This window comes from Sinocyclocheilus grahami, unplaced genomic scaffold (assembly GCF_001515645.1).
Source record: "Sinocyclocheilus grahami isolate Dianchi unplaced genomic scaffold, SAMN03320097.WGS_v1.1 scaffold25.1, whole genome shotgun sequence".
Classification (NCBI taxonomy): Eukaryota; Metazoa; Chordata; class Actinopteri; order Cypriniformes; family Cyprinidae; genus Sinocyclocheilus; species Sinocyclocheilus grahami.
This window is the reverse complement of record NW_015505204.1, coordinates 581,330-608,193: the sequence shown is the minus strand read 5'-3', so window position 1 is coordinate 608,193 and position 26,864 is coordinate 581,330. Positions and strand designations below refer to the sequence as shown.

Below are 26,864 nucleotides of genomic sequence, written 5' to 3'. Positions count from 1 at the left end.
TGATTGCACACAGCTGTTTCATATGACTCACTCCGTATTTAACACTCACTCTGATCCCTTCCGTCTGCCGAGTATTGTTTAGCGTTTATCACTCCCCTAGCGATAGCTACACTACGGAGCCTGTTTAGTTTGTCATAGCCTCACCTTAGTCTTGCCTTCTCTGTGTTCTCGTTTCTTGATCTTCGCCAGTGTCTCTCGGATTCCTCCTCTCGTTTGCCTTATTTTGATACTGTTTGCCCCTGCCTGGACCTTGCCTTGTACCTGGACTTATCTCTCTAGTCTCGCCCCTTTGATTCTGTTTGCTGATCGTTGACCTCCGCTAGCCTTAGGTTTCTTCTTGTCTTGCCCGCCTTATACCTGTCTGCCATTCTCTGACCCATGCCTGTTCTATGACCACGTCTCTGTCTTCTGCTAATAAATAGCTTGCACATGGATCCACACGTCTCAAGTCTTGTCAGCCCCATAACACATACATACCTCAATCGTGAATTAAACAAAACCTAAATAAATAAATCATTTTGCTAAATAAGGACTAACTACCACAAAGATGTAAGTTTACCTGCTTGACGCACCAGACATCAGAAGGTAAATGCAAACCACAAAAAGAGAAGCTGTAGCCTACACTGAACATTTAATCATGCAGAATTTACTGGAAAAGGTAATTCTATAGGCCTACTTTTATTGCAGAAGTAGTTTAAATGTATAGTGTAGCCTACCTGAAGGATACAAGCCCACATCTACGAATATTTATCCTTTCTAACACCGTATTTGAAGAAAATAATAGCTAACACGATTTTATCAGTGTAAATTAATGGATAAATTATTAAAATAAATAAAAAATAACATAAAATAAAGCAGTTACCGAAGCGGTCTGCTTTTTAAGCTGGTTTATGATACTTTGAAGATGTGGGGGTTTGTATTGTGTCCCTAACCTTGAGATGGTAACCCTCAGAGGACTTCATTGTAAAACTGCTTATCAATATTAAATAACCTCAGACTCCAGCAGTTTCCGGCCTCAGTGACAGTTTCTCTTAAAGCTCAGTCAGACCCAGAACAAAGACAACAAAAATCTGTCTAGAATTATTTTGCAACGTCATCAATCCTAAATTACAAAGAGGACACAGGACACATCCCTTATACACATGGGCATTTGAATAACTCGTTAATTATGTGTTAAACTTACCTTTCAATATCATGCCATTTTAGGGACTGATAAAATATCCCTTGTATATAGTAAATGTAAAAATATCAACTGTCGCAAAAACACACTTTAGCGTCAGTTTATTTGCAGTCACATTTATTCGGATGGAAATTGCTCACAGTTGTAATGATACATATTCATTTGAATGAATAACTTAAACAACAGAGACTGTTTTCAGGAAGTAATGATTATTTTACAGTGAAATCAACAGAACGTAATGCTGCCGACATGTGCATGACATAGATGTGCGTGTTGTAGTTTTGTTAACCAACTTGGAAAATGGCAAAACACTGTAATAACACTGACAGTAACATGAAAACATTCATACCCCCCACCCCCACAGTCTATACATATTTAAATCTATCCACATATTAAATTACTTTATTTAAGATTGTACACATAGACAAAATACAGAATCACATGTACGTGTGTTGATGATAAATGTTAGATTTGTCTCTGGTTAGTGTATGGTGTAATGCCCCTCTTACGAAAAGGAATATTATTGCATTTCTTGTAGGATTTTTGTATTATCGGCAGTAATAGTATAATTCGCTCGTTTGAGTGATGAGGTCTTTTCTCGGCTTGCAAATGAGTCTTGTAGAGGAGACAGATGCCCTGCCACTCAGAAACATTGTGAAAACCCGCACTATACAGTTATATTATTTGCAACGTTTTAACAAAATATATGTTTACTATTATTTGCATGGTTAAGTGCTACACAAAATGAGATAAAGCTTTGTAATAATCATTAAAAAACAAGAAAAAACAAGTCCAGGTCAACAAGTGAATAAATGAATATGGATGTTTCAAATGAAGAAGTTTGGGAGAAAATGTTGTAGGCTAAAATGAGCACAGTCCTGGCTCACATGTGTGTGTTTTTAGGGAAATCTTACCATAAAATGAGAAAACTGTTCATAAAAGTTCTTTTAAAAATGTTGGTCACTGCTCATAAGTAGTAGATGTTAACATCAAGTATCTTATGAAGTAATGTGGAGAACATATTGACGCACAGACACTGAAGAAGCTGATATAACTACATTTGCATCTTCTTTCAGAAATTGCTTTTTACTATTATGATATTTTAACTATGCCTGCAAATTCATATTTATCATTTATGCATAATAAAAAAAAGAATGAATTTCATATAATAAACATATTCAGGCTATAAGACAAGGAATTTCAATAGAATCTACTTTCAAAAAAATATAAAACATACAAAATACACTCTACCTGGTTGAACACAAAAGTAACCTTAACTTTGTTTCATTTCTATAGGTGAAACTACAGTTTGACTACAGTTGGACTGGACAAGCACACAACCCAACAATCCTCCTTGTGGGCGGCAAATTCTGACATATTCAGATGCTCGAAACAAACATCTCCACACACACACACACACATAAAAAACATGTAAATATAACAAGGTGCCTTAGCACAGACTGGCACACGCAGACCTACAGAACAGAAGCATTTAGTGGTGCTTGTAGTGTGGCACAATACAGACTGTTTTGAAATACGTGAACTCACAAACTTGTCTCTCTATCCAAATCTGCCTCCTTCTCTTCATCACCGCTTTTATGTCCAATGGCAACTTCAACTGTTGAGCTGCAGAATAACAGAGAAAGACACACTTTGAAAAGCTGATGAGAAACTGTGAGCGACAAGAGTGTCTTGTTGTAGCAAATAAATACAAACTGTTTTGTGTGAGCTCATTCTTTATGAGCAAAAGTTAAAGCAAGATTATTGATTTATTAGTGCTGTCAACTGATTAAAATATTTCATTGATTATAGTAATGAATAATTAAATAACTCATATTAAAATTATTTAATTATTAATTTAATATTTAAACATATTTAAATATGTATCATATTTAAACAGTTTAAATATTAATTCATAGGAAACACTTCTTTCAAAATTAACCTGTTAATGCATTTGTTTTTTTGTCTTTTTTGGAAAAAATACATATGTAATTACTGTGTTGATGACTCTCATAGTAGAACATATATGCATAGCTATAATTACTCTAGATATGCATTTCACAATTAAAAAAAATCCAAACAGTTTTTGTTAAACAGACCATATGGGTTTGTTTGTATTATAAATAAATGATATTCTACACACAGATTTTCCTGAGAAACATTACTGATTTCCATTAGGGACCATTTTATTTTCATTATCAGTATTAAAACAAACAAACAAACAAAACAGCATGAAGTACATTTAACTAATTGCATGTGTTAACTTTGACAGACCTATTTTACATGAATGTCTGACCTCAGTGAGTTAAAGGAATAGTTCACCCAAAAATTAAAATTTGCTCGGCGGCCATCCAAGATATAGATGAGTTTGTTTCTTCATTGGAACAGCTTTGGAGAAATTTTGCATTGCATTAATTGCTCACCAATGGATCCTCTGCAGTGAATGGGTGCCGTCAGAATGAGAGCCCAAACAGCTGATGAAAGCATTACAATAATCCACAAGTAATCTACATGACTCCAGTCCATCAATTAACATTGTGTGAAGTGAAAAGCTTTGCGTTTGTAAGAAACAAATCTATCATTAAGGTGTTTTAATTTTAAACCGTCAAATCTGGCCAAAATAGACAAGTCCATAATCCATACCTCTATCACCTCCGGTGAAAAATCCCCACTTGTTCTCTTACTTCAAAATGCACCAACATATTTGTTTAGAACTATTTTTGAACTGATTCAGATGAGATGACTTTTCCACAAGAGAAAGCTATATTATGGATTAGGGATGTTCATTTTAACCAGTTAACCGACCGTAAGAATTTCGACCGATTAATACAATCAGTTAAACGGTTTAAAAAGTCATTTAATTATTTATTTTTTCAGTAATGTATCAAAATATTTAAAAAGGTTTGCTGCATGGTTAAAATACGCTACGCGTATAAAAAAAAATGTTTTTTTGGGGAAAAAACATAAGTCGTGTATAAGTTGCATTTTATAGTTTCATTCAGAAATAGGCCTAATGCCGACACGAAATGTTTACAAACATAATAAACAATGACCATGTGAATCCTCATGTTCTATTGTTTGCTGCTTTTTGCACATGTAAAAGTAATCCCCGGAAAACAAATGTTAGTATTTTTTAACGGGTCACAGACACTTATCCTTTCTAATTTAATTCAATAATCTTGTTGGTTAACGGATAACAATCGGTTAACGAGCGTCGGTTGTCGGTTACGAAAAATAATGATAATATTATGGATAGAGAACTCATATTCTAGAAGCAACAGTTTGAAGTTAAAAAAGTCTTAACAATGGATTTGTTTCTTACAAACATGCAGTTTTTCACTTCATGAGACATTAATTGATGGACGGGAGTCCTGTGGAGTACTTGAGGATTATTAAGATGTTTTTATCAGCTGTTTGGACTCTCATTCTGACGGCACCCATTCACTGCAGTTGATCCATTGGTGAGCAAGTGATGTAATGCTACATTTCTCTAAACCTGTTCCGATTAAGCAACAAACTCTTCTACATTTTGGATAGCCTGAGAATGAGTACATTTACAGCAAATTTTCATTTTTGGGTGAACTATTCCTTTAACATTGTGCATGCGCTAAAGCTTGACCTTTGACCAATCCGAAAATCATGCTTTTGCATGCATTAAACATTCTCAACAAATACACACAAACATGCACACAAAGCCCAAAATGCTCTGGAACAAAAAGCTTGAATCTCGTATTGTGATGCCAGTGTTTTTAGTAAGATGCCCTTTGTAAAGCCTGGAATTATTTCATTGTTGTTAAACTCTGACGAGGAAGACAGACAACGTTTTTCAGAAAAGGAGAAAAGGTTTGAACATGTAGGAAACATGAACCATAGCACCAAAGAAATGGAGGCCAGACACCCACAGCACTAGTGTATATACAGTGATCGTGCACAGACGGGATGGGTTGCATCTTACCTTTGGAAATAAGCATCTGAGACATTAGGAGAGGGAGCTTATGAGTGACAGGGATGAAAAATTCAGTCATGATGGGAGCCTGATACTCACACTTCCATTTTAAAGAGAACAGCACGTTTGAGGAGTTCACTAAACAGATTGCTAGGTGAATATCATCATAATGAAGTGCAGATCCTGAAGGATCCTTATTGAATTGACTTTATTTAGTTATCTAAGAATTTCACTTTATCCAGTAAGAGTCTTATTTAATTCCACTGGGAATTGATTCCAAATTAGGATAAGGATGTTTTAGCAATCCTATATATTCATTTAGCATTTTTTGAGTAAGGCTGTTGGGGATTTCATAAAAGGGTTCAGATATGACCAAACTCAGATCTAAGAATGAAAATGTAGTTGACTGAATCTTTAACAGAGGTTTTGTCCCGTAGGAGGAATAAAACGAGCTGTAAGGTCTTCACTACTGACTTGAGAACCTGAACATGTCCCATTAGCATAAAATACGATGTATTTTTATTATCCTAATGCAATGTGTGCAGGTGTGTGGTGAGATTAAAGTGACATGTCTGAAGATTGTCGTGTGTGTGAGAGAATGTACTGAGGGAATATTAAATCCAAACCTTTTTGAGCTTTGATCTTTGTTGGTGCTGTCAGTGCTGAGGCCTTTCCAGATATTTCCAAAAGACGTCTTTGTCATTTCATCTGAAATGTTGACTGTGGAAGGATCATCCCTTGATGAACACAAACACATTTTTATGCCATTTTTAATCTCAGACTATTGTTGTTTTGTCATCTATTTTGAAAGAAACTGTCCTTCAAGAAGAGAGAAGGCCATCTAAACATTTTTACAGAAATTAATGACTGCAAGCTGTACGGCTCTAAATGAAACAAGTGAAATGAAATTACTTTTTTGGGGCGTTGAATGTATCTTACTATTACAGTAAAAATGTTTCATCAAAATAAATACACCACTGTTCAAAAGTTTGGGTTGGTATGAAAAAATACATTACAAAACAGTATTACAGTATTACAAAAAAAGATTACAATTAAAAACATTTTTTTTAAGTATTTTAAAATGTGATTTATTGCTGTGTTGTCAAAGCTGAATTTTCAGCATCATTACTCCAGTCTTCAGTGTCACATGATCCTTCAGAAATCATTCTAATATAAGGATTTTCTACTCATCAAACATTTATTATTATTATCAAAGTCAAAAACAGTTGTGATTCTTAGTATCTTTGTGGAAACTGTTTCAGGATTTTTTAATTAATAACAAGTTAAAAAGAACAGTGTTTATTTGCATCTGTTTTATCAGCATTTATTTTATCTTTTGTTACATTTTAAATGCTTTTATTGCAGCTTTTGAACAATTTCCTGAATAAAAGCATTCATTTCTTACTGACCCAAACTTTTGAACGGTAGTTTTCTAAATAAACAAACAAACAAACAAATAAATAAATTTAATTAAAAAAATCTTTAAAAATGTGCTTTGTATAACATCTAAATAATTGGTCAAATTAATTATTCAATAAAATGTTTTTTAAATCACTAACTTAATATAAATACTCTAGCAAAACTAGATTTAAGGGTTAGATTAAATAGAAGTGGTAACAACAGCAGGCTACCCATTTTTAACACTGATTTTTTTCTACTTACTTGCAATGCCCCTCTAAGGGCGCTTGTACAATTCCTTCATCCTCCATCAAGACACACTGATTCTCCTGAAAGTGAGAGAAAGAACACATTGGTGATCTGTCCTTTTAAAACATTGTCAGCAGTGATTGGTCTTTGCCGGCCAATAGCGTGGTCGCAGGCCGCAACCAATAGCAGTGGGTGATGAGGGGTGGTGGTACCTCTTGCTGTGCATCTTCCATTTTTTTCTTCTTGCTCTCAGGCATGAGGTCATCAAGCCAGCTGAGATCCCGCTTACAAAAGACAAAATCCAACAGCTTACGGATGAACAAAAGTGCTAAGACCTGCAAGAAAACACAGACATCATATGATATCTTACATATAAATATATATATATATATATATATATATATATATATTCTATATATACACACACACACACATAACCATCATAGGAAAGACTATGGCAGCTCTGGAGGTTTTGATGACCCAGAGAAGCACCAAGCAGCTGAGCTGGATGATGGTGAACAGGTGAACTTTTCTCAGCGGGACGTGTCTCAGGTAGATAAAATCAGGCTGGTGTTTTGCTGGCATCCCAAACAGCCTCAGACGATCAAAGAACTGAACAGCAAATGCAAACACAACTAACATGGTCAGATATATAAATATATATATATATATATATATATATATATATATAATCATAAAAAAATACTAAAAAGTACCATATGTATATGTGTGTGTGTATATATATATAAAATAAAAATATATTTAAAAAAAAACGTTTAACTTAAAAAAAACAAGGAAAATTAGAAATGCTGACTTGAATCAGTTGAAGTTGAAGTAATAAAAATAACCAAAACAAAAAGTGAACTAAATAAATAAATACTTAAATTATAAATTAAATTATTAATAATTTAAATTATTAAACCATGAAATTAAATTATAAAGCTAAATGGAAATATAAAAAACTAATAAAAATGACAAAAGCATATAACAAAATTACTAAAACATAAACTAAAATTAAAAATATAAATAATAAAAATGCATACAAAACATTAATATATGCCATAATAGTATATAAACAATATTAAGTAACATAAGCCACTCCTACAAATGGCTGAATAAACAACTGTCATGCACAATATATGAATTCAGTAATTGCAGTACCTGTATGCCCCTGAGAGACGACGCTCCCATATAGAGGAAAACTCCGTATAACACAGGCATCGGGATATTCTGAGGACAAAAACATAAAATAATAACCATTAAAAAGGATGAAACGTCTCAAAAGTTTAATGCAAGCATCATGTGTTGATCAAACTTAGCAGGCTGACTCAATCAGAGCCAAAGGTCACTGACCTTCAGTACGGAGGTCATAAACACTGAGCTGCCCATCAGGACGAATATCATGAGGCCGGTGAAGCGCTGCTCTCTGATGCCCAAGAACTTGGGCTGTTCGCCAGGTGCGGAGCATTCGGACTCCAGCTTCAGGCTGTTCACGTGGCTGATTGACAGCACCGTCGCCGCTACGAACCATGGCAGGCCCATCACAGAGCACACCCCCAGCATCACACCCACCACAAACAGGTCCAGATGATACCCACAGCCTTTCTGTGGAGGCACACATACATAACAAAAAACATCAAATTGAATTATTTGTTGACCAAAAGGAGCATATTGTGAAGGACTTAGCAACACACCTTCAGCTTGTGTTCCTTCCTGTTAATAATAACAGCAGTGATTTGTTGGTCCATGAAGATGAGGATGGTGCATAGCAGAGCTGGGAGGAAGGCCACAATAATGGTCCACCATGGGTTTGGACCTATTGGGCTGATGAACCAGCCACGGTCATCTCTGGTTGGCTGTGAGAGATCATCTGATTAATTACATATTCATATGCACAGGATAGATTTGTGCAGAAATGTACAAATGACACAATACTGTAAAACTTCTCTTAACGACTCACTTTGAACTCATTAGGAACCTGCAGTTTGGGGGAAGGGACCCCCAGAGCATAGTCGATCAGAACCATGGTCATGATGGTGATGAAAACCGCAAAATCACTGATAACTGCCCTCACCTGTTTAGAAACACACAGAATTAGAATAAGCACTAGAAATGAACATAAATCTGTGAGCCTTAAAAATGTAAAAGGCTTAGCAGTGCCTCTTTACTCTATTAGGTATAATGGGTCTAAATAAATTATAATTATTATATTATATTGTACTATTCTATACTGAAACACACACACAAGCTTCTTGCCTTGGTGGGGAAGTAACGGCTAGTTTTGAACTCCTTGAGGAAGGAGGACATGGCAACCGTGGAGAAGAAGAGAATGATAGACCAGAAGAGGACGTCAGGGATGTACGGACCATGGTGGCCACAGGCACTGCCTACAAACTCTCCCCTGTTCTCCACACAGCCCTGAGACGAAACACCAGACTCAATAATCACATCTGCTTCAAAGAACACAGATAAACACAAACTCTAGAAAAAAAGAAGACAAAATCATATACAGTCATGTGTAACTGGAAATATCACAAAGATTTGTTTATGGTGGATTAGATTGTGTGTTGTATATTTGTGTGTGTCCAGGAGCTTAAATATAAAGGGGAACTGAGGTGACCCAGCAGAGGACTTGCTCTTTTTAAAGTACGAGTCACTGAAATGTATTAACCCATATCTGAGCCACAGACATGAGGGGAGTGTCTGTGGGAACGTTCGGCATGGTATATTGTTTTTAAAATAAAGTACTATGCAGGGTGTATAATCTTCTGTATGTATGGGTGACCTATTATTTGTAAAAATGTGCAGTATACAACTGAGCTGAGGTTGTGTGGAACACTTAATGCCACAATGCAATGCACTCAATGAATAATGCATTTAACGCACACACCCTGCCCAGACCTGTACGTCATTGCATGCAATTCCAAACAAACGTGATGCAGGATGACGACTGACTGTGTGATGTAGCCTATGAGAATGCAGTTATATACCCATCAAATTCAAGAAATGAAGGCAAAAATTTACCTGTATGGATTTTTGCCAGATATTTATATGATATGATAAAGTTTAGCAATATCCCACAAACAAGTGCACTGTTTATGTGATACTGATTTTATACAACAGTTCAATAAACAAGTTAGTATTGTGTTACATTTTAAAGATTTTTTATTTTTTGGTGCTTTTTGCCTTTATTTTGATTGGCCAGTTGGTAGACAGGAAGCAAAGTGGGAGAGACAGGCGGGATCGGTCCACGAGCCGGGATTCGAACTCGGGACACCCGAAGCGCAACGGCACTATATGTCAGTGTGCTGACGCTATATATCAGTTACATTTTAGACACAGTATTGTCTGTTTTTGCTCAATTTCGCCAATAAAATAGTTCCAAAACAAAACCACAGCAGAACGTTTGTGCATCTCCAAACAACACAGCAGTGTTTTGTTACTGAATACATCCACGTTTTTGAACGAATCAAGTGAGCCAATGAAAAAAAAAATTCAATGTTATGGCCACAGTGTACATATTTTATACATATTTCTTTCTAAAGCTACTTTTATCTATTTAATGCTTTTCTCATTTCACACAGTAATGTCTATATTTTGGGGGGTAATTTCTCAGTCCAAATAATGTGCCATTAATAGGGCTGTCAATCGATTAAAATATTTAATCACGATTAATCGCATGATTGTCATGAGTTAACTCGTGATTAATCGCAACTTAATCCCACATTTTTATTTGTTCTAAATGTACCTTACATAAATACTTTTCAATTTTTTAATACTCTAATCAACATGGGCATGGACAAATATGGATGCTTTATGCAAATGTATGTTTATTATTAGTGAAACCATACTCAACATAGAGCATAAAGAATTAAACCATAATAAAGCCATTTTTAAGAAATTTAATCAAAAGTAAAAAAAATATCAATTATTATATTAATTTAAACAATTATTATCAATTATTATAATAATTAAATAACATATAACTATATTTTACTGGCTTAATTGTTTAGATTTTTATAATGCATTATCTTCTTATCGATCTACCAGTTCACATTTACAACTGCGTGTTTGCTGCATAAAAACATGGGTGGATGTTCGCTTTGGTCTGAACAAAAACAGCAGACGGGCTTATTGACAATGCAAATTCATTCAGAACGGCACAAATAGAGCGGTTTCCCCGACTGTAAACAAAGCAGCAGCAGCAGGTGACTTTGAAACGTGCAGCACTCATATTTCTTTAATGAAATCGTGCCTTTTGATGTTTAAGGACCCGCAGAAACCCTGAAACAGAAAATGCGACCTGCATTATTCGCGTTAATAGTGCTGTTAAAATGAATTTGCATTAATGCATTATTAACGCGTTAATTTTGACAGCCCTAGCCATTAATAATGTGATTATTCATATGAATTCATTGGCACATCATGTAATTAATTAGATTAAAAATGTAATCGCTTGAGAGCTCTAGTTATTTATCACTGCATAATGCATACTGTTTCTCATACTATTTTTAATTAAATCAGTATCCAGCATCATATTTATGAGTTGAATGCACATAAACGCCACCACAAAGTCCTAATTACGAGTAGGAAACTCTGAACTTTCTTTGAGCCCTGAGCAGCTGAGCCTTTAGTCATCTTCAAGAAACGACTAAAGACACATCTCTTCCATCTACACTTGACCCTATAACCCACACTCTCTATTCTATTTCTGTTCTAGCTACTTGTTTTCTTTTTATTTATAAAAAAAAACTTGACCCTCTAACACTTTTATAATAACACTCTCTATTCCATTTCTATTATAAACTACTTTTTATTATGAAAATTTCTAACTCCTAAATACGAACTTCCCGTAAATACGAATGCACCAATAGTCAAACTTACCTTTACATCTAGGCCTAACCAGTCAATCTCAGATTCAGTGATGTTTTTTTCCTGCCAGTAATTAAGTGTGGCATTGCTGGGTTCTTTAGGCATTGTGCACACACACCTGCAAAACACGAATAAATACATCACATTATATCACACTGATAACTTTATTAACATGTACAACTGAATTAGAGCTGTGACCTTAAGTAAGATTGATATGTGTGTCAGTACTCACGAGTACTGAGTGAGCTGGTTGAGGTTGTTGTGCATGTTGAAAGAGTATGTCTCTCCCAGATGAACGAGTTTCTCCAGAGCCTCGTAGATGAAGATGATGCAGATGAGGGAAGCGAAGGCTTCCTCTGTGAATCTTGTGATGTAACACACCAGCGAGCTGGCATCTGTGGCAACCAGCAGAAGACAGAAAAAGGCTGTCCACAGACCGATACACAAACGCAAGGAGAGGTAGGACAAACCATAGTCTCTGAGGAGAAAACACAGATAAAAATGAGTCTCTGTCTTATGGTAAAATGATAAAAGACACTTTGGGGGTGAGTTCACTAAATAGTGTTGCATTTCTGGTGCAATATTTCAGCTAATATAAGAATTAAAATCTTTAAAAAAATGTATTCACTAATCACCTGCAATCTGTGAATATGTATTTCTGTTTATAATTAATTAATGAATTTGAAACTTGATATGTTAATCTAAATTTGTATCTGTGGCTGAGTACTTTGAATAAGCTCATGTGAGCTTTTTTATTTATTTTCCAGTCACTAATATTGTATTCTATTTCTAAATTTGCTTCAACTTTATTATTGTGTGCAATCAATCAATCAATCAATCAATCAATCAATAAACCCAATTTAACCAGGTACCAGTGTCATTGTAGTATTAATATATTGTTATAGTTGTTATTAATATTTTAATTAAATATTTATATTTAGAATTTTTTGTTTTCATTTTATTTTAAATTTTGAATTATGTTTGTGTTTGTCATTTTTATTCCTTGTAGTTTTTTTTTTTAAAACGTCAGTTTTTATTCATTTTTATTTATTTTAGTACATCAAGTTAAACTAAATGCAAATAAGAAATGTTGCTTTGGCAGCTAGCTGAAATAAAATAAGTTTACATTTTTATATTTAATTTGATTTCAAGTAACTTTAGTGTTTTTATGGTTTTATTTAAATTTTTGAGTGTGTTTATATCATTACCTGATTTGCATATTTCCTTTAATTAAATACAGTGCTACAAAAATGCAGATTGCATGTGAAAATAAACAACACTATCAGTGCAATTAATTTCTTAGGGAGTTTCCCTGAGCTGACTGAAATACTTCAAAATGCTTAGTGCAAATCAAAGGAGCCTCACTTGCAGAATTTGAAGAGGATTTTCTCAAAGACCAAGACAGGTCCTGTGCTGCCCAGGATAGTGAGGGGCTGCCCAGCAAACAAAGAATACGCTATACCTGTCATAGAGGCTCCAAACAGAGACTCTATTGCACTCTATGAGAGAAATGGGAAAAACATATCATCAGTCACATCATAATCAACCCCTCTGCTTTGATATATGTTTTGCATATATAAGCATGTTCTTACTATGCGTCCTTCCGTAGCTTCTCCTAGCAGACCTCCGAAGGTGATAACGGGAGACATGCAGGCGCAGTACAGGAAAAGGAAGGAGGCAAGACACTGCAGACTGACGGCATCTGTGTAATCTGACAGGTAGTGAGGAGCCTTACGCTTGATGTCCAGAATAAAACCACCAAAAAACCTGAAGATCCAAATAAAACACCTCTGAGATCCAACTCCATCTCTGACATGAGGATTTACAGAATTCACAAATGCTAAAATATATGGACAGTACATATTTGCAGATTACTCACTTCCCTGTGCGCTGTAGCTCTGGTCCTCCGTGGCCTCCGTGCTCCTCGGCCTCCCCCAGATCAGCACCTCCATTGGCCAGAGGAGGAACCTTCCGTTTCTCCTGCAAGATGGTGACACAAAACCAACATTAATACTGATCTCAGTTTTTATATTTTTTCTTGAGGTAAATGTAGCATTACGTGACATTGTTTACAAGCTGTTTTATTGGCTTCTTTCTGTTGTCATAATACTGCTTGAGTGATTACATGAAACATGATTACATGATACATGATACATGATTACATTATATATTTTAGTAAGTTGTACAATTTCTTTCAACATACCTTCTAATGTTCATTCATGTTTATATTGTGCTATATTATTAAGCAGTAAAGAGGAAAAGATGATTGTTCAGTCAATAAATTCAGCCCTCGAAAACTGTTTCGTCCAAAACCGAAAATTCATTTTTGGCTGAATATATTTAGTTTCTGATATGTCTGTGCATCACTAATTCCAGCACCCGTGATGAATCAGTGCATGGAGTTTGAGGACTGGGTCACCTGTGAGGGCACACTTTTGGGTGGCTCTATTCTGATGGTGGGATCCCACTCGCCTGGTGGCAGCACAGTCACCTGGTCCAAAAACTCATCAATTCCTGCCACAAGGTCAGAACGATACATTACGTGACATTGTTTACAAGCTGTTTTATTGGCTTCTTTCTGTTGTCATAATACTGCTTGAGTGATTACATGAAACATGATTACATGATACATGATTACATTATATATTTTAGTAAGTTGTACAATTTCTTTCAACATACCTTCTAATGTTCATTCATGTTTATATTGTGCTATATTATTAAGCAGTAAAGAGGAAAAGATGATTGTTCAGTCAATAAATTCAGCCCTCGAAAACTGTTTCGTCCAAAACCGAAAATTCATTTTTGGCTGAATATATTTAGTTTCTGATATGTCTGTGCATCACTAATTCCAGCACCCGTGATGAATCAGTGCATGGAGTTTGAGGACTGGGTCACCTGTGAGGGCACACTTTTGGGTGGCTCTATTCTGATGGTGGGATCCCACTCGCCTGGTGGCAGCACAGTCACCTGGTCCAAAAACTCATCAATTCCTGCCACAAGGTCAGAACGATCCTTTGCTTTATAAGCTACATCATGGAACACCTGGAGAAGAGAAGTTCAGGTGAAATTAGCACACATAACAGCCTGCTACCTATTTCATAATGTATAGAAATAAAAACAGTGTTGTCCATAGTACTGACCTCGTCTGTCATGAGCGTGGCGATAGAGCGGCCAATCTCGTGGTACTGAGGTCCTTTCCCCAAGGGCCCCATCAGAATGAAGAGAAACCTGCACAATGACAAAGGACTTAGTAGTGAACTCTGAGGCACACCGCTCCACAAAATTAACGACTTGAACGACTGAGACATTAATATGTCTCATGAGTTTTGTGCACAGATATATCTGCTCTTACCTGGTGGTAATGGGGACCTCTGCCAGTCCGTTGAGCAGCACAGCAGGGGACAAACGGATGAAGGCCACCACAGGTTTTTCTAGAAACTCCAATTCACCCACCAAGATGTTGGATGCCTCAGCTCCTGGTGGGATCTTCTTCATGAAGTGGAGGTCTATCTGCAGGCACAAAAAATATGTTGTGATTCCTGAGTTAGCAAAGTTGATTTTTCAGTAGACATTACTCAAATCTTCAGAGTCACATGATCATTCAGAAAGCATTCTAATATGATGATTTGATGCTCAAGAAACTTACTGACCCCAAACTTTTGAACAGTAGTGCATGATTGTATATTTAAGTTCCAGAGTAAGATCCAGAGTAAGATTTACTACTGTCTGGAATGTCATTCTTACTTTGCTGAAGTCAACAGCACTGTTCTCACGACTGCCATCCGCACGTCCTTCTGTTGTGGTGGGCTGAGCCTGAGGAGACACCATCTGACCTGGAAGCGGTGCAGCAATCATACCAAACAGGAAATAAATAACAGACCATCATATAACAGATTTGATCGTTTTGAAGAAAGACAGTGATGTTACGGTCATGGAGATAAAGACCTAGGCACACTTACTTTGTTAAAAAATGTTGTAAGGAACATGTTAATGAGGTCACTTACAAACCTCCTAGCATTGTCTAAATCTTATTCAAATTAAAGAAACTAAATCTAGAAGTAGTGAAGAAACAATTAGATGAAGTTGCATATTTAAAAGTCTACTACAAATCCCAGTACTACTTCCTATGTGGTTAAATGCAATGCTACGTTGTTAAATGCTACTCTAACGCTACGTTTATTGTTGGTTAGAGCATTGATATGGAATACCTAAAATGACTCTGAATAAACTGTTGCTAATTACCATGATAACAATTGCAAGTCCACCATATTGGAAAAGCCAAGATCCGCCCATAAACCTATGCAACTAAACTTACATGGTATCATCCGACTATTGTATCTAGATATTCCATATCTATGCGTTAAGGTACAGTCACAGTCAGTGCTGTTCAGCGAATTTTCATGAGCAAAATCCAGTCAATTTAATAGGAATCCACATGCTCAGGAATTTCTTGTGAGGGTAAAAAAAATTCTCACACAGATGTCACAAGTAGGTCACACAAATTCATTGCACTGACCGATAGAAAGCTGCTTGGTTTGACAGTGACTTCTTTGTGAGCTGTGCTTCATACATTGCTACACTATTGAGAATGGACCTTTTTTGCTCTTAAAATTTCAATAATGTGACTGCGCCATTAGAGTACAGGCGAATCTATGATCATATTGCCTGATGGTGGCTCTTCTTCAGGGTCGAAGGTGGGAATGACGTGGTAGCCGTAATGCGAGCTTAGTCGTTTGCTGTAGGGGATGTGTTTTTTTTTGGGTCGGACAAGGGGGGTATCTGGGGCAGGAGGGGCAGAAGGGCATGGGTGGGGTTTATGAGGAGCTGACAGACACTTGGGACAGCAGAGGTACCAGGCTGGACATAAGAGAACCTGTCTGTTTCTCACATTGTTGCTGAACCTAGACCAGAGAGAGGAGAAGGGACTGGGGAGCGAATGGGTCGTGATGATAACTAGGACACACAGACAGACAGACACACCATCAAAAAGAAAAATAAGACAGATGCATGGCAAATGTAGAAGAATGCATTTGCTGGAGTATGTGGAGCAGTACCATTCTTATCCATTGAGTGTGGTTCGGACTGCTTCCTGCCGATATCTGCGAAAGAACGTACGATGGGGATCCGGTTAGCCAGTTTCTTCTGGTTCTGATGGTGGTGCTGTTTAAGGAGAGCATTTCGAATCTTCTTCCTCACCTCCTCTCCTAAAGAACCTGACATCTCGTGCTGGTCCAAAACCATATCTTGAAAATAAAAAAAACAATAAATAAAGCAAATTATATGTGATATACACTACCAAATTTCATTTATTTTTTAAAGAAATTAAAACTTTTCAGCAAGGACATATTATATTGATCAAAAGTGACAGTAAATACATTACAGTGTTCGTACACATTTTTACCAATTAATTTCCATGACTTTTCCATGACTTTTGAGACAATATTCATGACCTAAATGTTCCATTATTTTACAATAAGAATAAAAATCTGTTAAAATTATCATAGCATATGTTAACTAAAACGAATGACTATTAATGCTACTCGTTTGCTTTCTTGTTTTAGTAATAAGTACAAGCTGCAACTGCGCCAGACGTTACTCCACATATCACATCACTGAATATTATCATTTATTTAACTGTGTGGCCAGGATGGCCATTTTGGTGTCATTTTGGGTGTATTTTTGCTGCTTAAATGCAACAAGCTGCGCTTTAGAGCCCTGCATTTCAGCCTGAGCCCAACGGCCCCAACTTATTTATGGCTTCGGGACAATTTTCACGTCATAGCTCAGACACGGGCCAGGCATCAGGCTTGCTTCCTCCTTATGTTTATATTTTAGATATCCATCAATTATTATGGTGATGACAAAGATTTGCCACACTGGTGGAAACAACACGAGAACGTGCTACCGCGACTGTCAAGAGTGGCTCAGACGGTGTTTAGTGTCCAGCAGCAGCGAATGTTGGAAGAGTTCCACGTTAAAGTGCACGCAAAGCTTCCCGCAAAACGCCAGCAAGTAATTACCATGATGAATGCTCCAGGGGAAATAGAATATTTGCAGGGTTTCGGTTCATTTTTGTGAAGCGCTCCTGCTCAAGACCGAGACAGCAGAAAGCGTATCCTGTTTGTTTTCTAAAAAAGCACAACATATGCTGATATTGTGAGTGCACACAAATAAAAGTAGACCGTAAAAAACAGTCCCGAATGATGTATTACTCTTACCTTTATGAGCAAAAATGACAGTTGTTTCCACTGTTATAAGAAAAAAAATCAAGCGATCATGCTGGCGACTCCATGTCCTGCAAAGTGCGCTTTAGCTTCTCTGCACAAACGATTGGATACGCGCCTAATAGCACACATTTATCTAGGTTAACCATTTAAACTAACATTGTTTTTTAAAGCATTTTATATAGATAGATTTTATTTTAGTCAAGTGGTGATGATTTGAGAAGGCTAAATTGATCAAACATAGGCTATGATTAACTCACTGTCTGCCACTGGCCGCTTACTTAAAAAAAACAAAAACTTGAATTTAACAAACAAAAACATTTTCCAAACATATTTCTGAATTAACGCAATAAAGAAACGAAAATATAAATAACCACTTTTACCATTAAAAACTAAACTGAACTATTTTAATGGCTACAACAGCAGCTGTGTAATTGGGGAAGAGAGAAAGAGAAAAAAGACACGGGCTCCAGTCGGACTCGGCCAGTAATTCTGATAATCTGTCGGATAAGGGCTGGACTAGGGCATATGTTTGAGGCCCGTGCAGGCTTCTGCTGAGCTTATTTGGTAGCAAACTCAATACTCATATACGCACAAGCGCACTTTGGATGTGACTGCGCACCGCCTCTGGAGACGTGCAAATAAATAATACAATTTTCTGACGATGCAACAATGACCCGATTAGGCAAGTGACTATTCTGTCAACTGTCCCGAAATGCGAGTGAAAGTCTTGTATCGCAGCGTGCAGCGGCTCTTGTAGCGCAGACAAGATGTGCCGATGTGAAGCCGTTTGAAGAGAAAGTCAAAGAGAGAAGACGCGTACAGCTGAATCACTCACGCTGTTTTCAAATGACTGATTTGATCAGTCTGTGTGGACTGGACTCAGTCTGTAGGTTTGATTATTTACTCATCAAACCTACATACTATAGGCAACTGAATAAATGTGTGCATATCCATCATTTTAAAGTCAAAAGCTACGGGACTGAGTAAAACTATGCGATATAGCCTATGCGCAATCCCGCACCGAAATTCAGGACCTGATTAAACACAATTCTATTATACAGAGTTTTGTGAAATAGATTTCAATGACTTTTCCAAAACTTTCTGGGTTTATTTATTTTTCCAAAACTTTTCCAGGCCTGGAAATTGGTGTTTTAAAATTCCATGACTTTTCCAGGTTTTTCATGACCGTACGAACCCTGACATTTACACAATGCTACAGAAGATTTCTATTTCAAATAAATGCTGTTCTTCTGGTCTTTCTATTCACCAATGAATACTGAAAAATGTGAAGCAGCACAACTATTTTCAACATTGATAATAATTAGAAATGTTTCTTGATCACCACATCAGCAATTTATTCAAAATAGAAATCTTTTATAACAATACAAGTCTTTACTGTCACATTTGATCAATTTAACATATACTTGCTGAATAAAAGTAAAAAAAATTGCTTTCAAATAAAAACCAAACTTTTGAACAGTAATGTATATTGTAACAAAAGATTTCTATTTTGAATAAATGCTGTTCTTTTTATTCTTCAAAGAGTCCTGTATCATAGATTCCAAAAAAATATTAAGCAGCACAACGGTTTCCAACATTGAGAGTAAATCAGCATATTAGAAATGTTTTCAGTAGGATTGTAATAATAATACAGTATTACTATTTTACTTAAAATAGTATTTTGATCAAATAAATGCAACCTTGACACTCATTTAGAAAACATTAAAAATCTTACTTGTGTGTCATTGATTGCTACTTTAACTAAAAAAAAAAGGTTGAAAGAGAACATCACAAACTCCTCTTCAGTTATGTTAAGAGTTGTTGGAATGCATTAGCATATTAGTCAAAAAACATGCACAGATTGTGAAAATCCAACCTAAAAAAGTATATCAACGGCATCTGTGGCACATTATTTTCAATGTACTATCATTTGGGATGCAAAAATCTAATCTTGCATGCATTTAGGACAGAATGCTAATTGGGACACATGCTGAATGGGCCTACTGTATATTGCTAACTGAAATGAGAAGGAAGGCAGATCTAGACTGGACAATGTTTTCAGACTCTATACCTGCAATCTCCTCCAGTGAGTTGGCCCTCATGTCCAGCATGACGGTGCCGTTGAGGATGCAGCTCCGCAGCTCAAACAGACTGTGAAGGGAAAGAGTAGCCACATATGGCTTACTCCACCTCTCCCCTCCGTCTTCTACATCCTCCTCAAACTTCAGCCATCTACAGACCAATAAGGGACAGGAGAGAGAAGATAAGGAGAAGAGTGGGAGAAAAAAAGAGTGTCAATGAGAATGACTATTAAATTAGTTTTCTCATTTAGCTGCAGTACCACAATCTTGTATTGCATTAGTTGTAATGGATATACACCTATCTGCTATTCCAAACCACAAATGTTGCCCTTAAGTAGGTGTGCTCTCGATATATTGATTTGAAACCATTTTATTTTGCAGTAATCTCACTCTACAGTTTGTTTCTGACAGGTCATCAAACCCTCTTTGTAGCGGCGTTTGTTGGACTTCTGAAATGAGGAGTCTTTTTGGGTTTGTGTTTTTGTTTAATTTAATATAACTTCATGTTACACTATAATACTATACTATAATTTTGATAACAATATAATTTACCATTTAATAATATTTAATTTTATCAAATAAAAGTATAATAAAATAAATAAATAAATACATTTAATAATATGTAACATTATATGTTATCATATTTAATATAATACATTTCTATTTTATAACTATATATAGTTATATATTTTATTATAAGTATAATAAAATAAATACATTTAATAATATGTAACATTATATGTTAATTTTTAATATAATAAATTTCTATTTTATAACTATATATCGTTATATATTTTATTATATATTTTAATATGTAATGTTTTAAAAAAGTAATTCATATTCATTTCATAAATGATTTTATAATATTGGTTATTGATTATATTGATAACAATCTCTTTTTTTCTCCAAAAATACTTTAATTTAGTATATATATAGGGCTGTCAAATCGATTAATTGTGATGAATCGCATCCCAAATAAAAGTTTGTGTTTACAAAATATATGTGCGTGTGCTGTGTGTATTATACAGTATGTAATACACATAAATGCATATACTGTATGTATAAATATGTGTATATAAATAAACATACATATGTGTATATATTTAAGAAATATATGTAATATATTTATACATTATATAAATTACATATGGAAAAAAGAGTTCACATTGTATACTTTACAAAAAAATTTAAATTATTGATATATAAACATACATGCAAATATTTCTTAAATATATACATGCATGTGTGTATTTATATTCACATAATAAATATGCACAGTACACACACATATATTATGTAAACACAAACTTTTATTTTAGATGCAACTAATCGCGATTAATCGATTTGACAGCCCTAATATATAAAACATATTGTTGTATTTTTATAACGATGATACATTTCTCACAATTTTGTCCCTGTGTGTCCTCTGTGTGTGTGTATTTGTACCTGGCTGTCTCTTTCCATTCCGCATCCTCTCCCTCCTTCAAGCAGATTTCGTCCAGCTCGGTGAAGAGAGCGTGAGGAATGTGTTCCTCGTCATCCTCCATTCCCAGCAGGAACTGTACACGCTGAGACGGCGTGTCTGCTACAGAGAAACAGAGAGACATTTTATTTTTTATCTCTGTCCTTTTTCACTCCAAGTTTTCATTTATCCTGGTAGAGTGACAGACTTACTGTATGAAGGAGATTCTCTGCCATCCTCGGTTCCAGAGTCTCTCTCCCGTGACCTCTTCCTGTGGCGGTGTCCATGGTGACGATGCCGTCTGTGTGACCTCCGACCCAGAGGTACATGCACCCCAATGTAAAGGGTACGGTGGCCTGCCAGGGACAAACAGAGGAGGCCAGTTATCACAAAACATTCTAAACAAAATAGCTACAGAGCTCTTCAGTGATGACGTATTTTTGTAAGCCAACCTGGAGGTTCACATCACCCTGGTTTATGGAAGAAAAATAATGACAAAATGTCTTTGAAACAAAAAAGCTTGTTGAATTGCACTAACTGTCTTGTTTTCAACATGCTTTTTTGTTTCAAAGACATTTGTCATTATTTTTCTTCCATACTGGTTCCTTCGACAAAAAGTCAATAGGATTTTTCCATTGGCTACTGCAGAAAATGAGCTCTGTGACCAACAAAAGTGTATCATTCTTACACCTGTTGTTCATCAAGATAATCTTCACAAATGAACACAACTTATATAAGATCTTTTTTAAACAAGCTGGAAAATTTGAGGTAGAACAGTTTCTAAAGCGCAATTATAAACACAACAGGGCTGTGAAAGCGACCAGTCGGAAATCATGAGATTAATCATGGTTTTTAATTCAATAAAAGCCCTAGTTTTTATAACAGTGAGAAATAAAATTCTACAGTATTCTACATATAGTTATGTGTATATATATATATATATATATATATATATATAGAATAAGAACAAACAGTGGATTAATTTCCTCTCTACTTCTCTGTTGTCTGAAAATTAGGGCACCATTCTACAAATGTTTGAGAGTTTGTGTTTAAAGCATGCCACATGTCTGCTGAAAGCAAATTTGGAGCTTCTGGAGCTAATAATGTTTAGAATCAACTTTATACCGCTTTAATAACAATATTGGGATTGTAACTAAAAACTATAACTACAAGAAAAAGAGAAAGCTATAGACTAGATAATGTTAGCTTTCAAAATCCATCTAAAAACAACACAAATTTAGGCCTAAAAAAGAAATTGTACGGTTAATTTAATTAACAGACCTTCTTCTCCGTCAAATTCCTGAATCAGCATACTGTATATAATAGTCATATGTAATAATTATTCAGTAGTCTTGAAAGTCCTGAGAAATGTACTTATTAATTTATATGAATTTGTTGCAAAACCTTAGTTAAGGTTTAGAAAGCTTTTTTTCTTGAGTAGAACAGTAAAGAAGCGTTTTAGCTGAAACAGCGGCCCTCTGCGATTCATAAATTGAAAGTCAGAGGCTGCCCGTGTTTGAGAATAAAAAGCATATCAAGCATATCACATCAAACTGAACATTATTTACATTATTACCTGTAATCCAGAGCTTCAGGCATACGCTCCGGAGTGATGACTGGTTTGTGAACGAATCATTCTTTTGAACTGGTTCTTTTTAGTGAAATAGATGTAGCGTCTGGAACACTCCAACACACAATATATATTTTGTTAGCTAGATTTCACAAATACTTTGTATGAATCAGTTTGCAACAGTTCGCAGCTTGAGCAGCACAGATATACAAGTTACTCAATCAAAACTCACTTTCGGACATGCCTGACAATCACTCCAACTCAAAATGAGTCAAAATACCGGCTTAACTGATCCTATGATGCTGGTTTTGCCAACTCATTCAGCACTTACTCCAACAGTCACTGAACTGAGTAAAAAGTTCCAACTCAGACCAAAGAACAATGAGCCGGTGATATGCACATACGAAATGAAAGTTTTTATGGTTTCTCATTGTTTGTGTAAAAAGGTGAGCTGATCAAGACAAGTTTATTAACTTTATATGATTTAGCATGTAAAACATCCACGTTTCACATCATTATTGGGTGCTTTAATAATATAATTGTGTATATTACTGTACATCATTGCGTGATTACTTAAACGGCCTAGTGAATTGAACCAATTCATAGAAACTAACACTTCAAAAGAACCAGTTCGTGGAAAAGAATAGTATTTTCCTGTTTGCCTGAGGCTCTGGATTACAGGTAATAATGTTGTAAATAATGTTCAGTTTCTTGCACAGACCGATCGCTTTGCTTCATAAGACCTCAATATATTGTCAGGAGCCACTGGTACTAATTTTGTTTTCCTTTATATTCTTTTTTTAATTCTCAAAGACAAGAAGCAGCTGACTGGCATTTTATGAATCACTAAGAACCACGGTTTCAGCTAAGAATTACGTAAATTAACATCAAATTTTCGTTTTTGGGTGAACTATTCCTTTAACTCCTAAACAGGTTCCTACATGGATGAAACACACATCACTCTTAATTTCTCTAGGTTATAGTGGTACTGATTATCTCCAACTAGATTTTTTACATTCTCAGAAAAAAATTCTAGCGGTGCTTGGGATGCAAAACTTGCCAGTAAAATGCTAAGGTGTTGTGAGTGGTTGCCAGGGCAATATTATGCGGTTGCTAAAGTGTATTGTGTGAGGTTTTTTGAACATTGCTATATCGCTTTGCTCAGGAGCTAATTAAACTGCGAATTCGGAGGGCAGCCCACGTCGTCTCTATAGGAACTGTGCGATATGGAATACTGCGAGAGGGATTCGTTCCCCACAAGATTTTCACACCAGATTCAATTGTGTGCACTTGAACGCGAATTCGCCGCATTGACCAATATTGAAATGGACACTCCGCCATTTGTACATTTGTACTGATGTGACTGCCTCAAGAACAAGATTTTAATTGCTTAGCTTTGTTAAGTGATTTTTAGTGAGTTGATATGCAGTTACTATGCAGACTCAGGCCTGCACCAAATGCTCTAGTGTTAAAGCGCAAGATTAGTAACAGTGATGATTGTCCAATAAAAGAAACCATCTCAGAGCATCACTGCCAAGGTGAGTCATTTTCTTGAGCTGTGATGCATGCGTGTGTGTGTGTGGTTAGACTCACACCTGCAAAGAAATCATAAATGGGAATCCAGGGTGATCTATATAGATTACCATGGCAACTCAGCCCAGAAGGCTCATGGGAAGCTCCATTCAGTCTGCCTGTGATGTCATCAAAATGAGCCCTAATCTCTCCATCTTGTTCTTGGAGGAGAGATGAAGGACACACATGCACACAGATATTCTGATAACTCATCAACACGTCTGGCAAAACACGTCATTAGTATAACACATAACGACATGGAGACATGGAGGGGAAAAAAACTGTAGACACAGTTTGTTTGATGGAGATAACACCTGTGCAAACATATGAAAACACACACACACACATATGTTCGCGCCCCCTTGTGTGTTCTGACCTCCCTAATGAAAGCTAACAGTGTGTCCCGCAGGCCTAATAAGCAGCTTCCTGTCTGCAGCTGAGGTGTGACATTATATCTGAGATCCGCCTCATTCATCATCCCTAATCTTTCACACTTTGTTTCTTCTTTATCCTTTTCCTCTCTTTGTATTTCATTTTATGTCCTTCTGTCGTTCAGTCCCTCTCAGCCTAAGCCGTGTGCCGCGCACAGAATCACATGACCACGGCTGCTCGTTTTGAATAATGATGAAGCAGATTCTCACATGTGGAGTGTGGACACAGATTTACATACACACATGACACACAGGGGTGGGGGAGGGATTAGGGTCACTCTCACATGCTGGTTTCATACAGAGCAGAGCAATTTAGAACTTTATTTATTTATTTTTTATGTAAAAACTAGGGCTTCCAGTGTCACACGACTGCTGCAAGAATGAATGAAGGCACGACAAAGATAATAATGATAATCCACAAGATGAAGAAGGTCTCACACACAGTGGTAACATCCAACAATACCGAACAACATAAGGAACGAACGGGGAGTACTTACACTAACTCAAACAAGGGACTAATGACTAGATTAAAAGAACACAGGTGAACAGAATGAACTAATCAAAACACGAGGAAAAACTTGGTCAAGGGAAACATGAGGGAAGAAAACAAGCTGAAAGTCCATGAGGTGTGACAGCCAGTTGGTACCTATGGTACATATATATATATATATATATATATATATATATATATATATATATATATATATATATATATATATATGTATGTATATGTATATATACTGTATATAAGCTCTAGCAAAATCACAAATTATCAAAATAATTGAAAATACTGAATATAACCGTGTGAATACTTTCATGGTAAGTAAAAAAGATTCACTACAGCAGCCAACAGCCCACTGCGTTTTTTCCATTAAATATTAAAAAAAATACATCCTGACCTCATTTTATACTTAAAAACAGATTCTACTCCCTGTCTTCCACAAACACAAACAAACACAGCATTTCCACAGGCTTAGAGACATGAATGTTGCTTAAGTCAACATGACATCAGAATGGCATCAACATTTACCATATATATATATTTTTTAATACATGTTTTTGTTCTGTTTGTGCACAAATTATCATTGCATGTTATTCTGAATTTAAAAAAATAATCTAAATATTTAAGCTGATACAGATTCCATTACTTTCCAACCCCTCTCTTCTCCACCTGACTCTATTATTGTCCAATATGCAATGCCCCCTTTTCAGAATCCCTTTGGAAACAATTTAGATAAAGAAAATAAAATTAGCTTCATGCTTAATTTAATTTGCTGTCGTTCATCATTGTTTGTCGACTATATAAATCTAAAGACATAAAGACGAGAATTAACAGAGAAAGGCTCAATATCTGGAGTCTGATGGAACAAAATTATATTCAGGAAATGTTATATTTGAGTTGTTGAGCCTAAAAAGTTTATATTGACTAAACTAAACTAAACTAAAATATTGCAAGTCCAAAACCTAGCCGTCCAACATCTCCCAGAACCTGAAGATAACGGCTGCCTATCTTACTCCAGCAGCCGGAGAATATCTCCAGCACTTCATCCTTTCCAGTGTCACACTCTTGCTGTCCTCTCATGCTTCATTTAATGATGACAAAGAAGGCCACTGTTAAAAGCAGAAGAGGAACGACGGAAGAAGACACTTTCGGAGATGGGACACTTTGAATGTGGGTGCCAAGATATATACTACCCACATGCATGTTTCTTTGCTTCCGTGTTCGAACTAGTGTTGTCAAAAGAACCGGTATTTCGGTACCAAGTCGGTACTAAAACAATGAAAACGTTACGGTACCAGCTTTTCTTAAGTACCGGTGGTACAGAGTACCCGGTCAACCAGGTTCTTGATACACTATCCGAAAGGTGCACAACGC

At 36.0% G+C, this 26,864-nt stretch overlaps 1 protein-coding gene across 1 annotated transcript; it reads right to left on the bottom strand.

Moving 5' to 3' along the window:
- Nucleotides 1-1,293: 1,293 nt before the first annotated feature.
- LOC107564899 (sodium-driven chloride bicarbonate exchanger-like) lies at nt 1,294-26,570 on the bottom strand. Its single transcript, XM_016250072.1, has 24 exons — nt 26,453-26,570; nt 21,628-21,813; nt 21,400-21,538; nt 19,944-20,104; nt 16,700-16,888; nt 15,390-15,478; nt 14,998-15,155; nt 14,786-14,873; nt 14,541-14,687; nt 13,525-13,625; nt 13,238-13,412; nt 13,011-13,144; nt 11,878-12,123; nt 11,658-11,763; nt 9,030-9,191; nt 8,734-8,847; nt 8,468-8,629; nt 8,127-8,378; nt 7,935-8,003; nt 7,212-7,385; nt 6,986-7,108; nt 6,789-6,853; nt 5,753-5,863; nt 1,294-2,806 (listed from the first exon to the last, which is right to left on the bottom strand). Exons 1-24 carry the CDS (start codon nt 26,568-26,570, stop codon nt 2,725-2,727), a joined length of 3,351 nt encoding a protein of 1,116 aa, XP_016105558.1. The 3' UTR covers nt 1,294-2,724.
- Nucleotides 26,571-26,864: the final 294 nt, after the last annotated feature.

Bases quoted from the DNA above. Each gene is read 5' to 3' on its own strand.
- LOC107564899 (XM_016250072.1), bottom strand. From the start codon at position 26,570: ATGAGAGGACAGCAAGAGTGTGACACTGGAAAGGATGAAGTGCTGGAG. The intron at 13,626-14,540 runs GTGACCCAGTCC...ACCATCTTGCAG, and splicing joins CCAAAAGTGTGCCCTCACAG to GAGAAACGGAAGGTTCCTCC. The intron at 8,379-8,467 runs GTGTGTTGCTAA...GTGCCTCCACAG, and splicing joins GGAAGGAACACAAGCTGAAG to AAAGGCTGTGGGTATCATCT.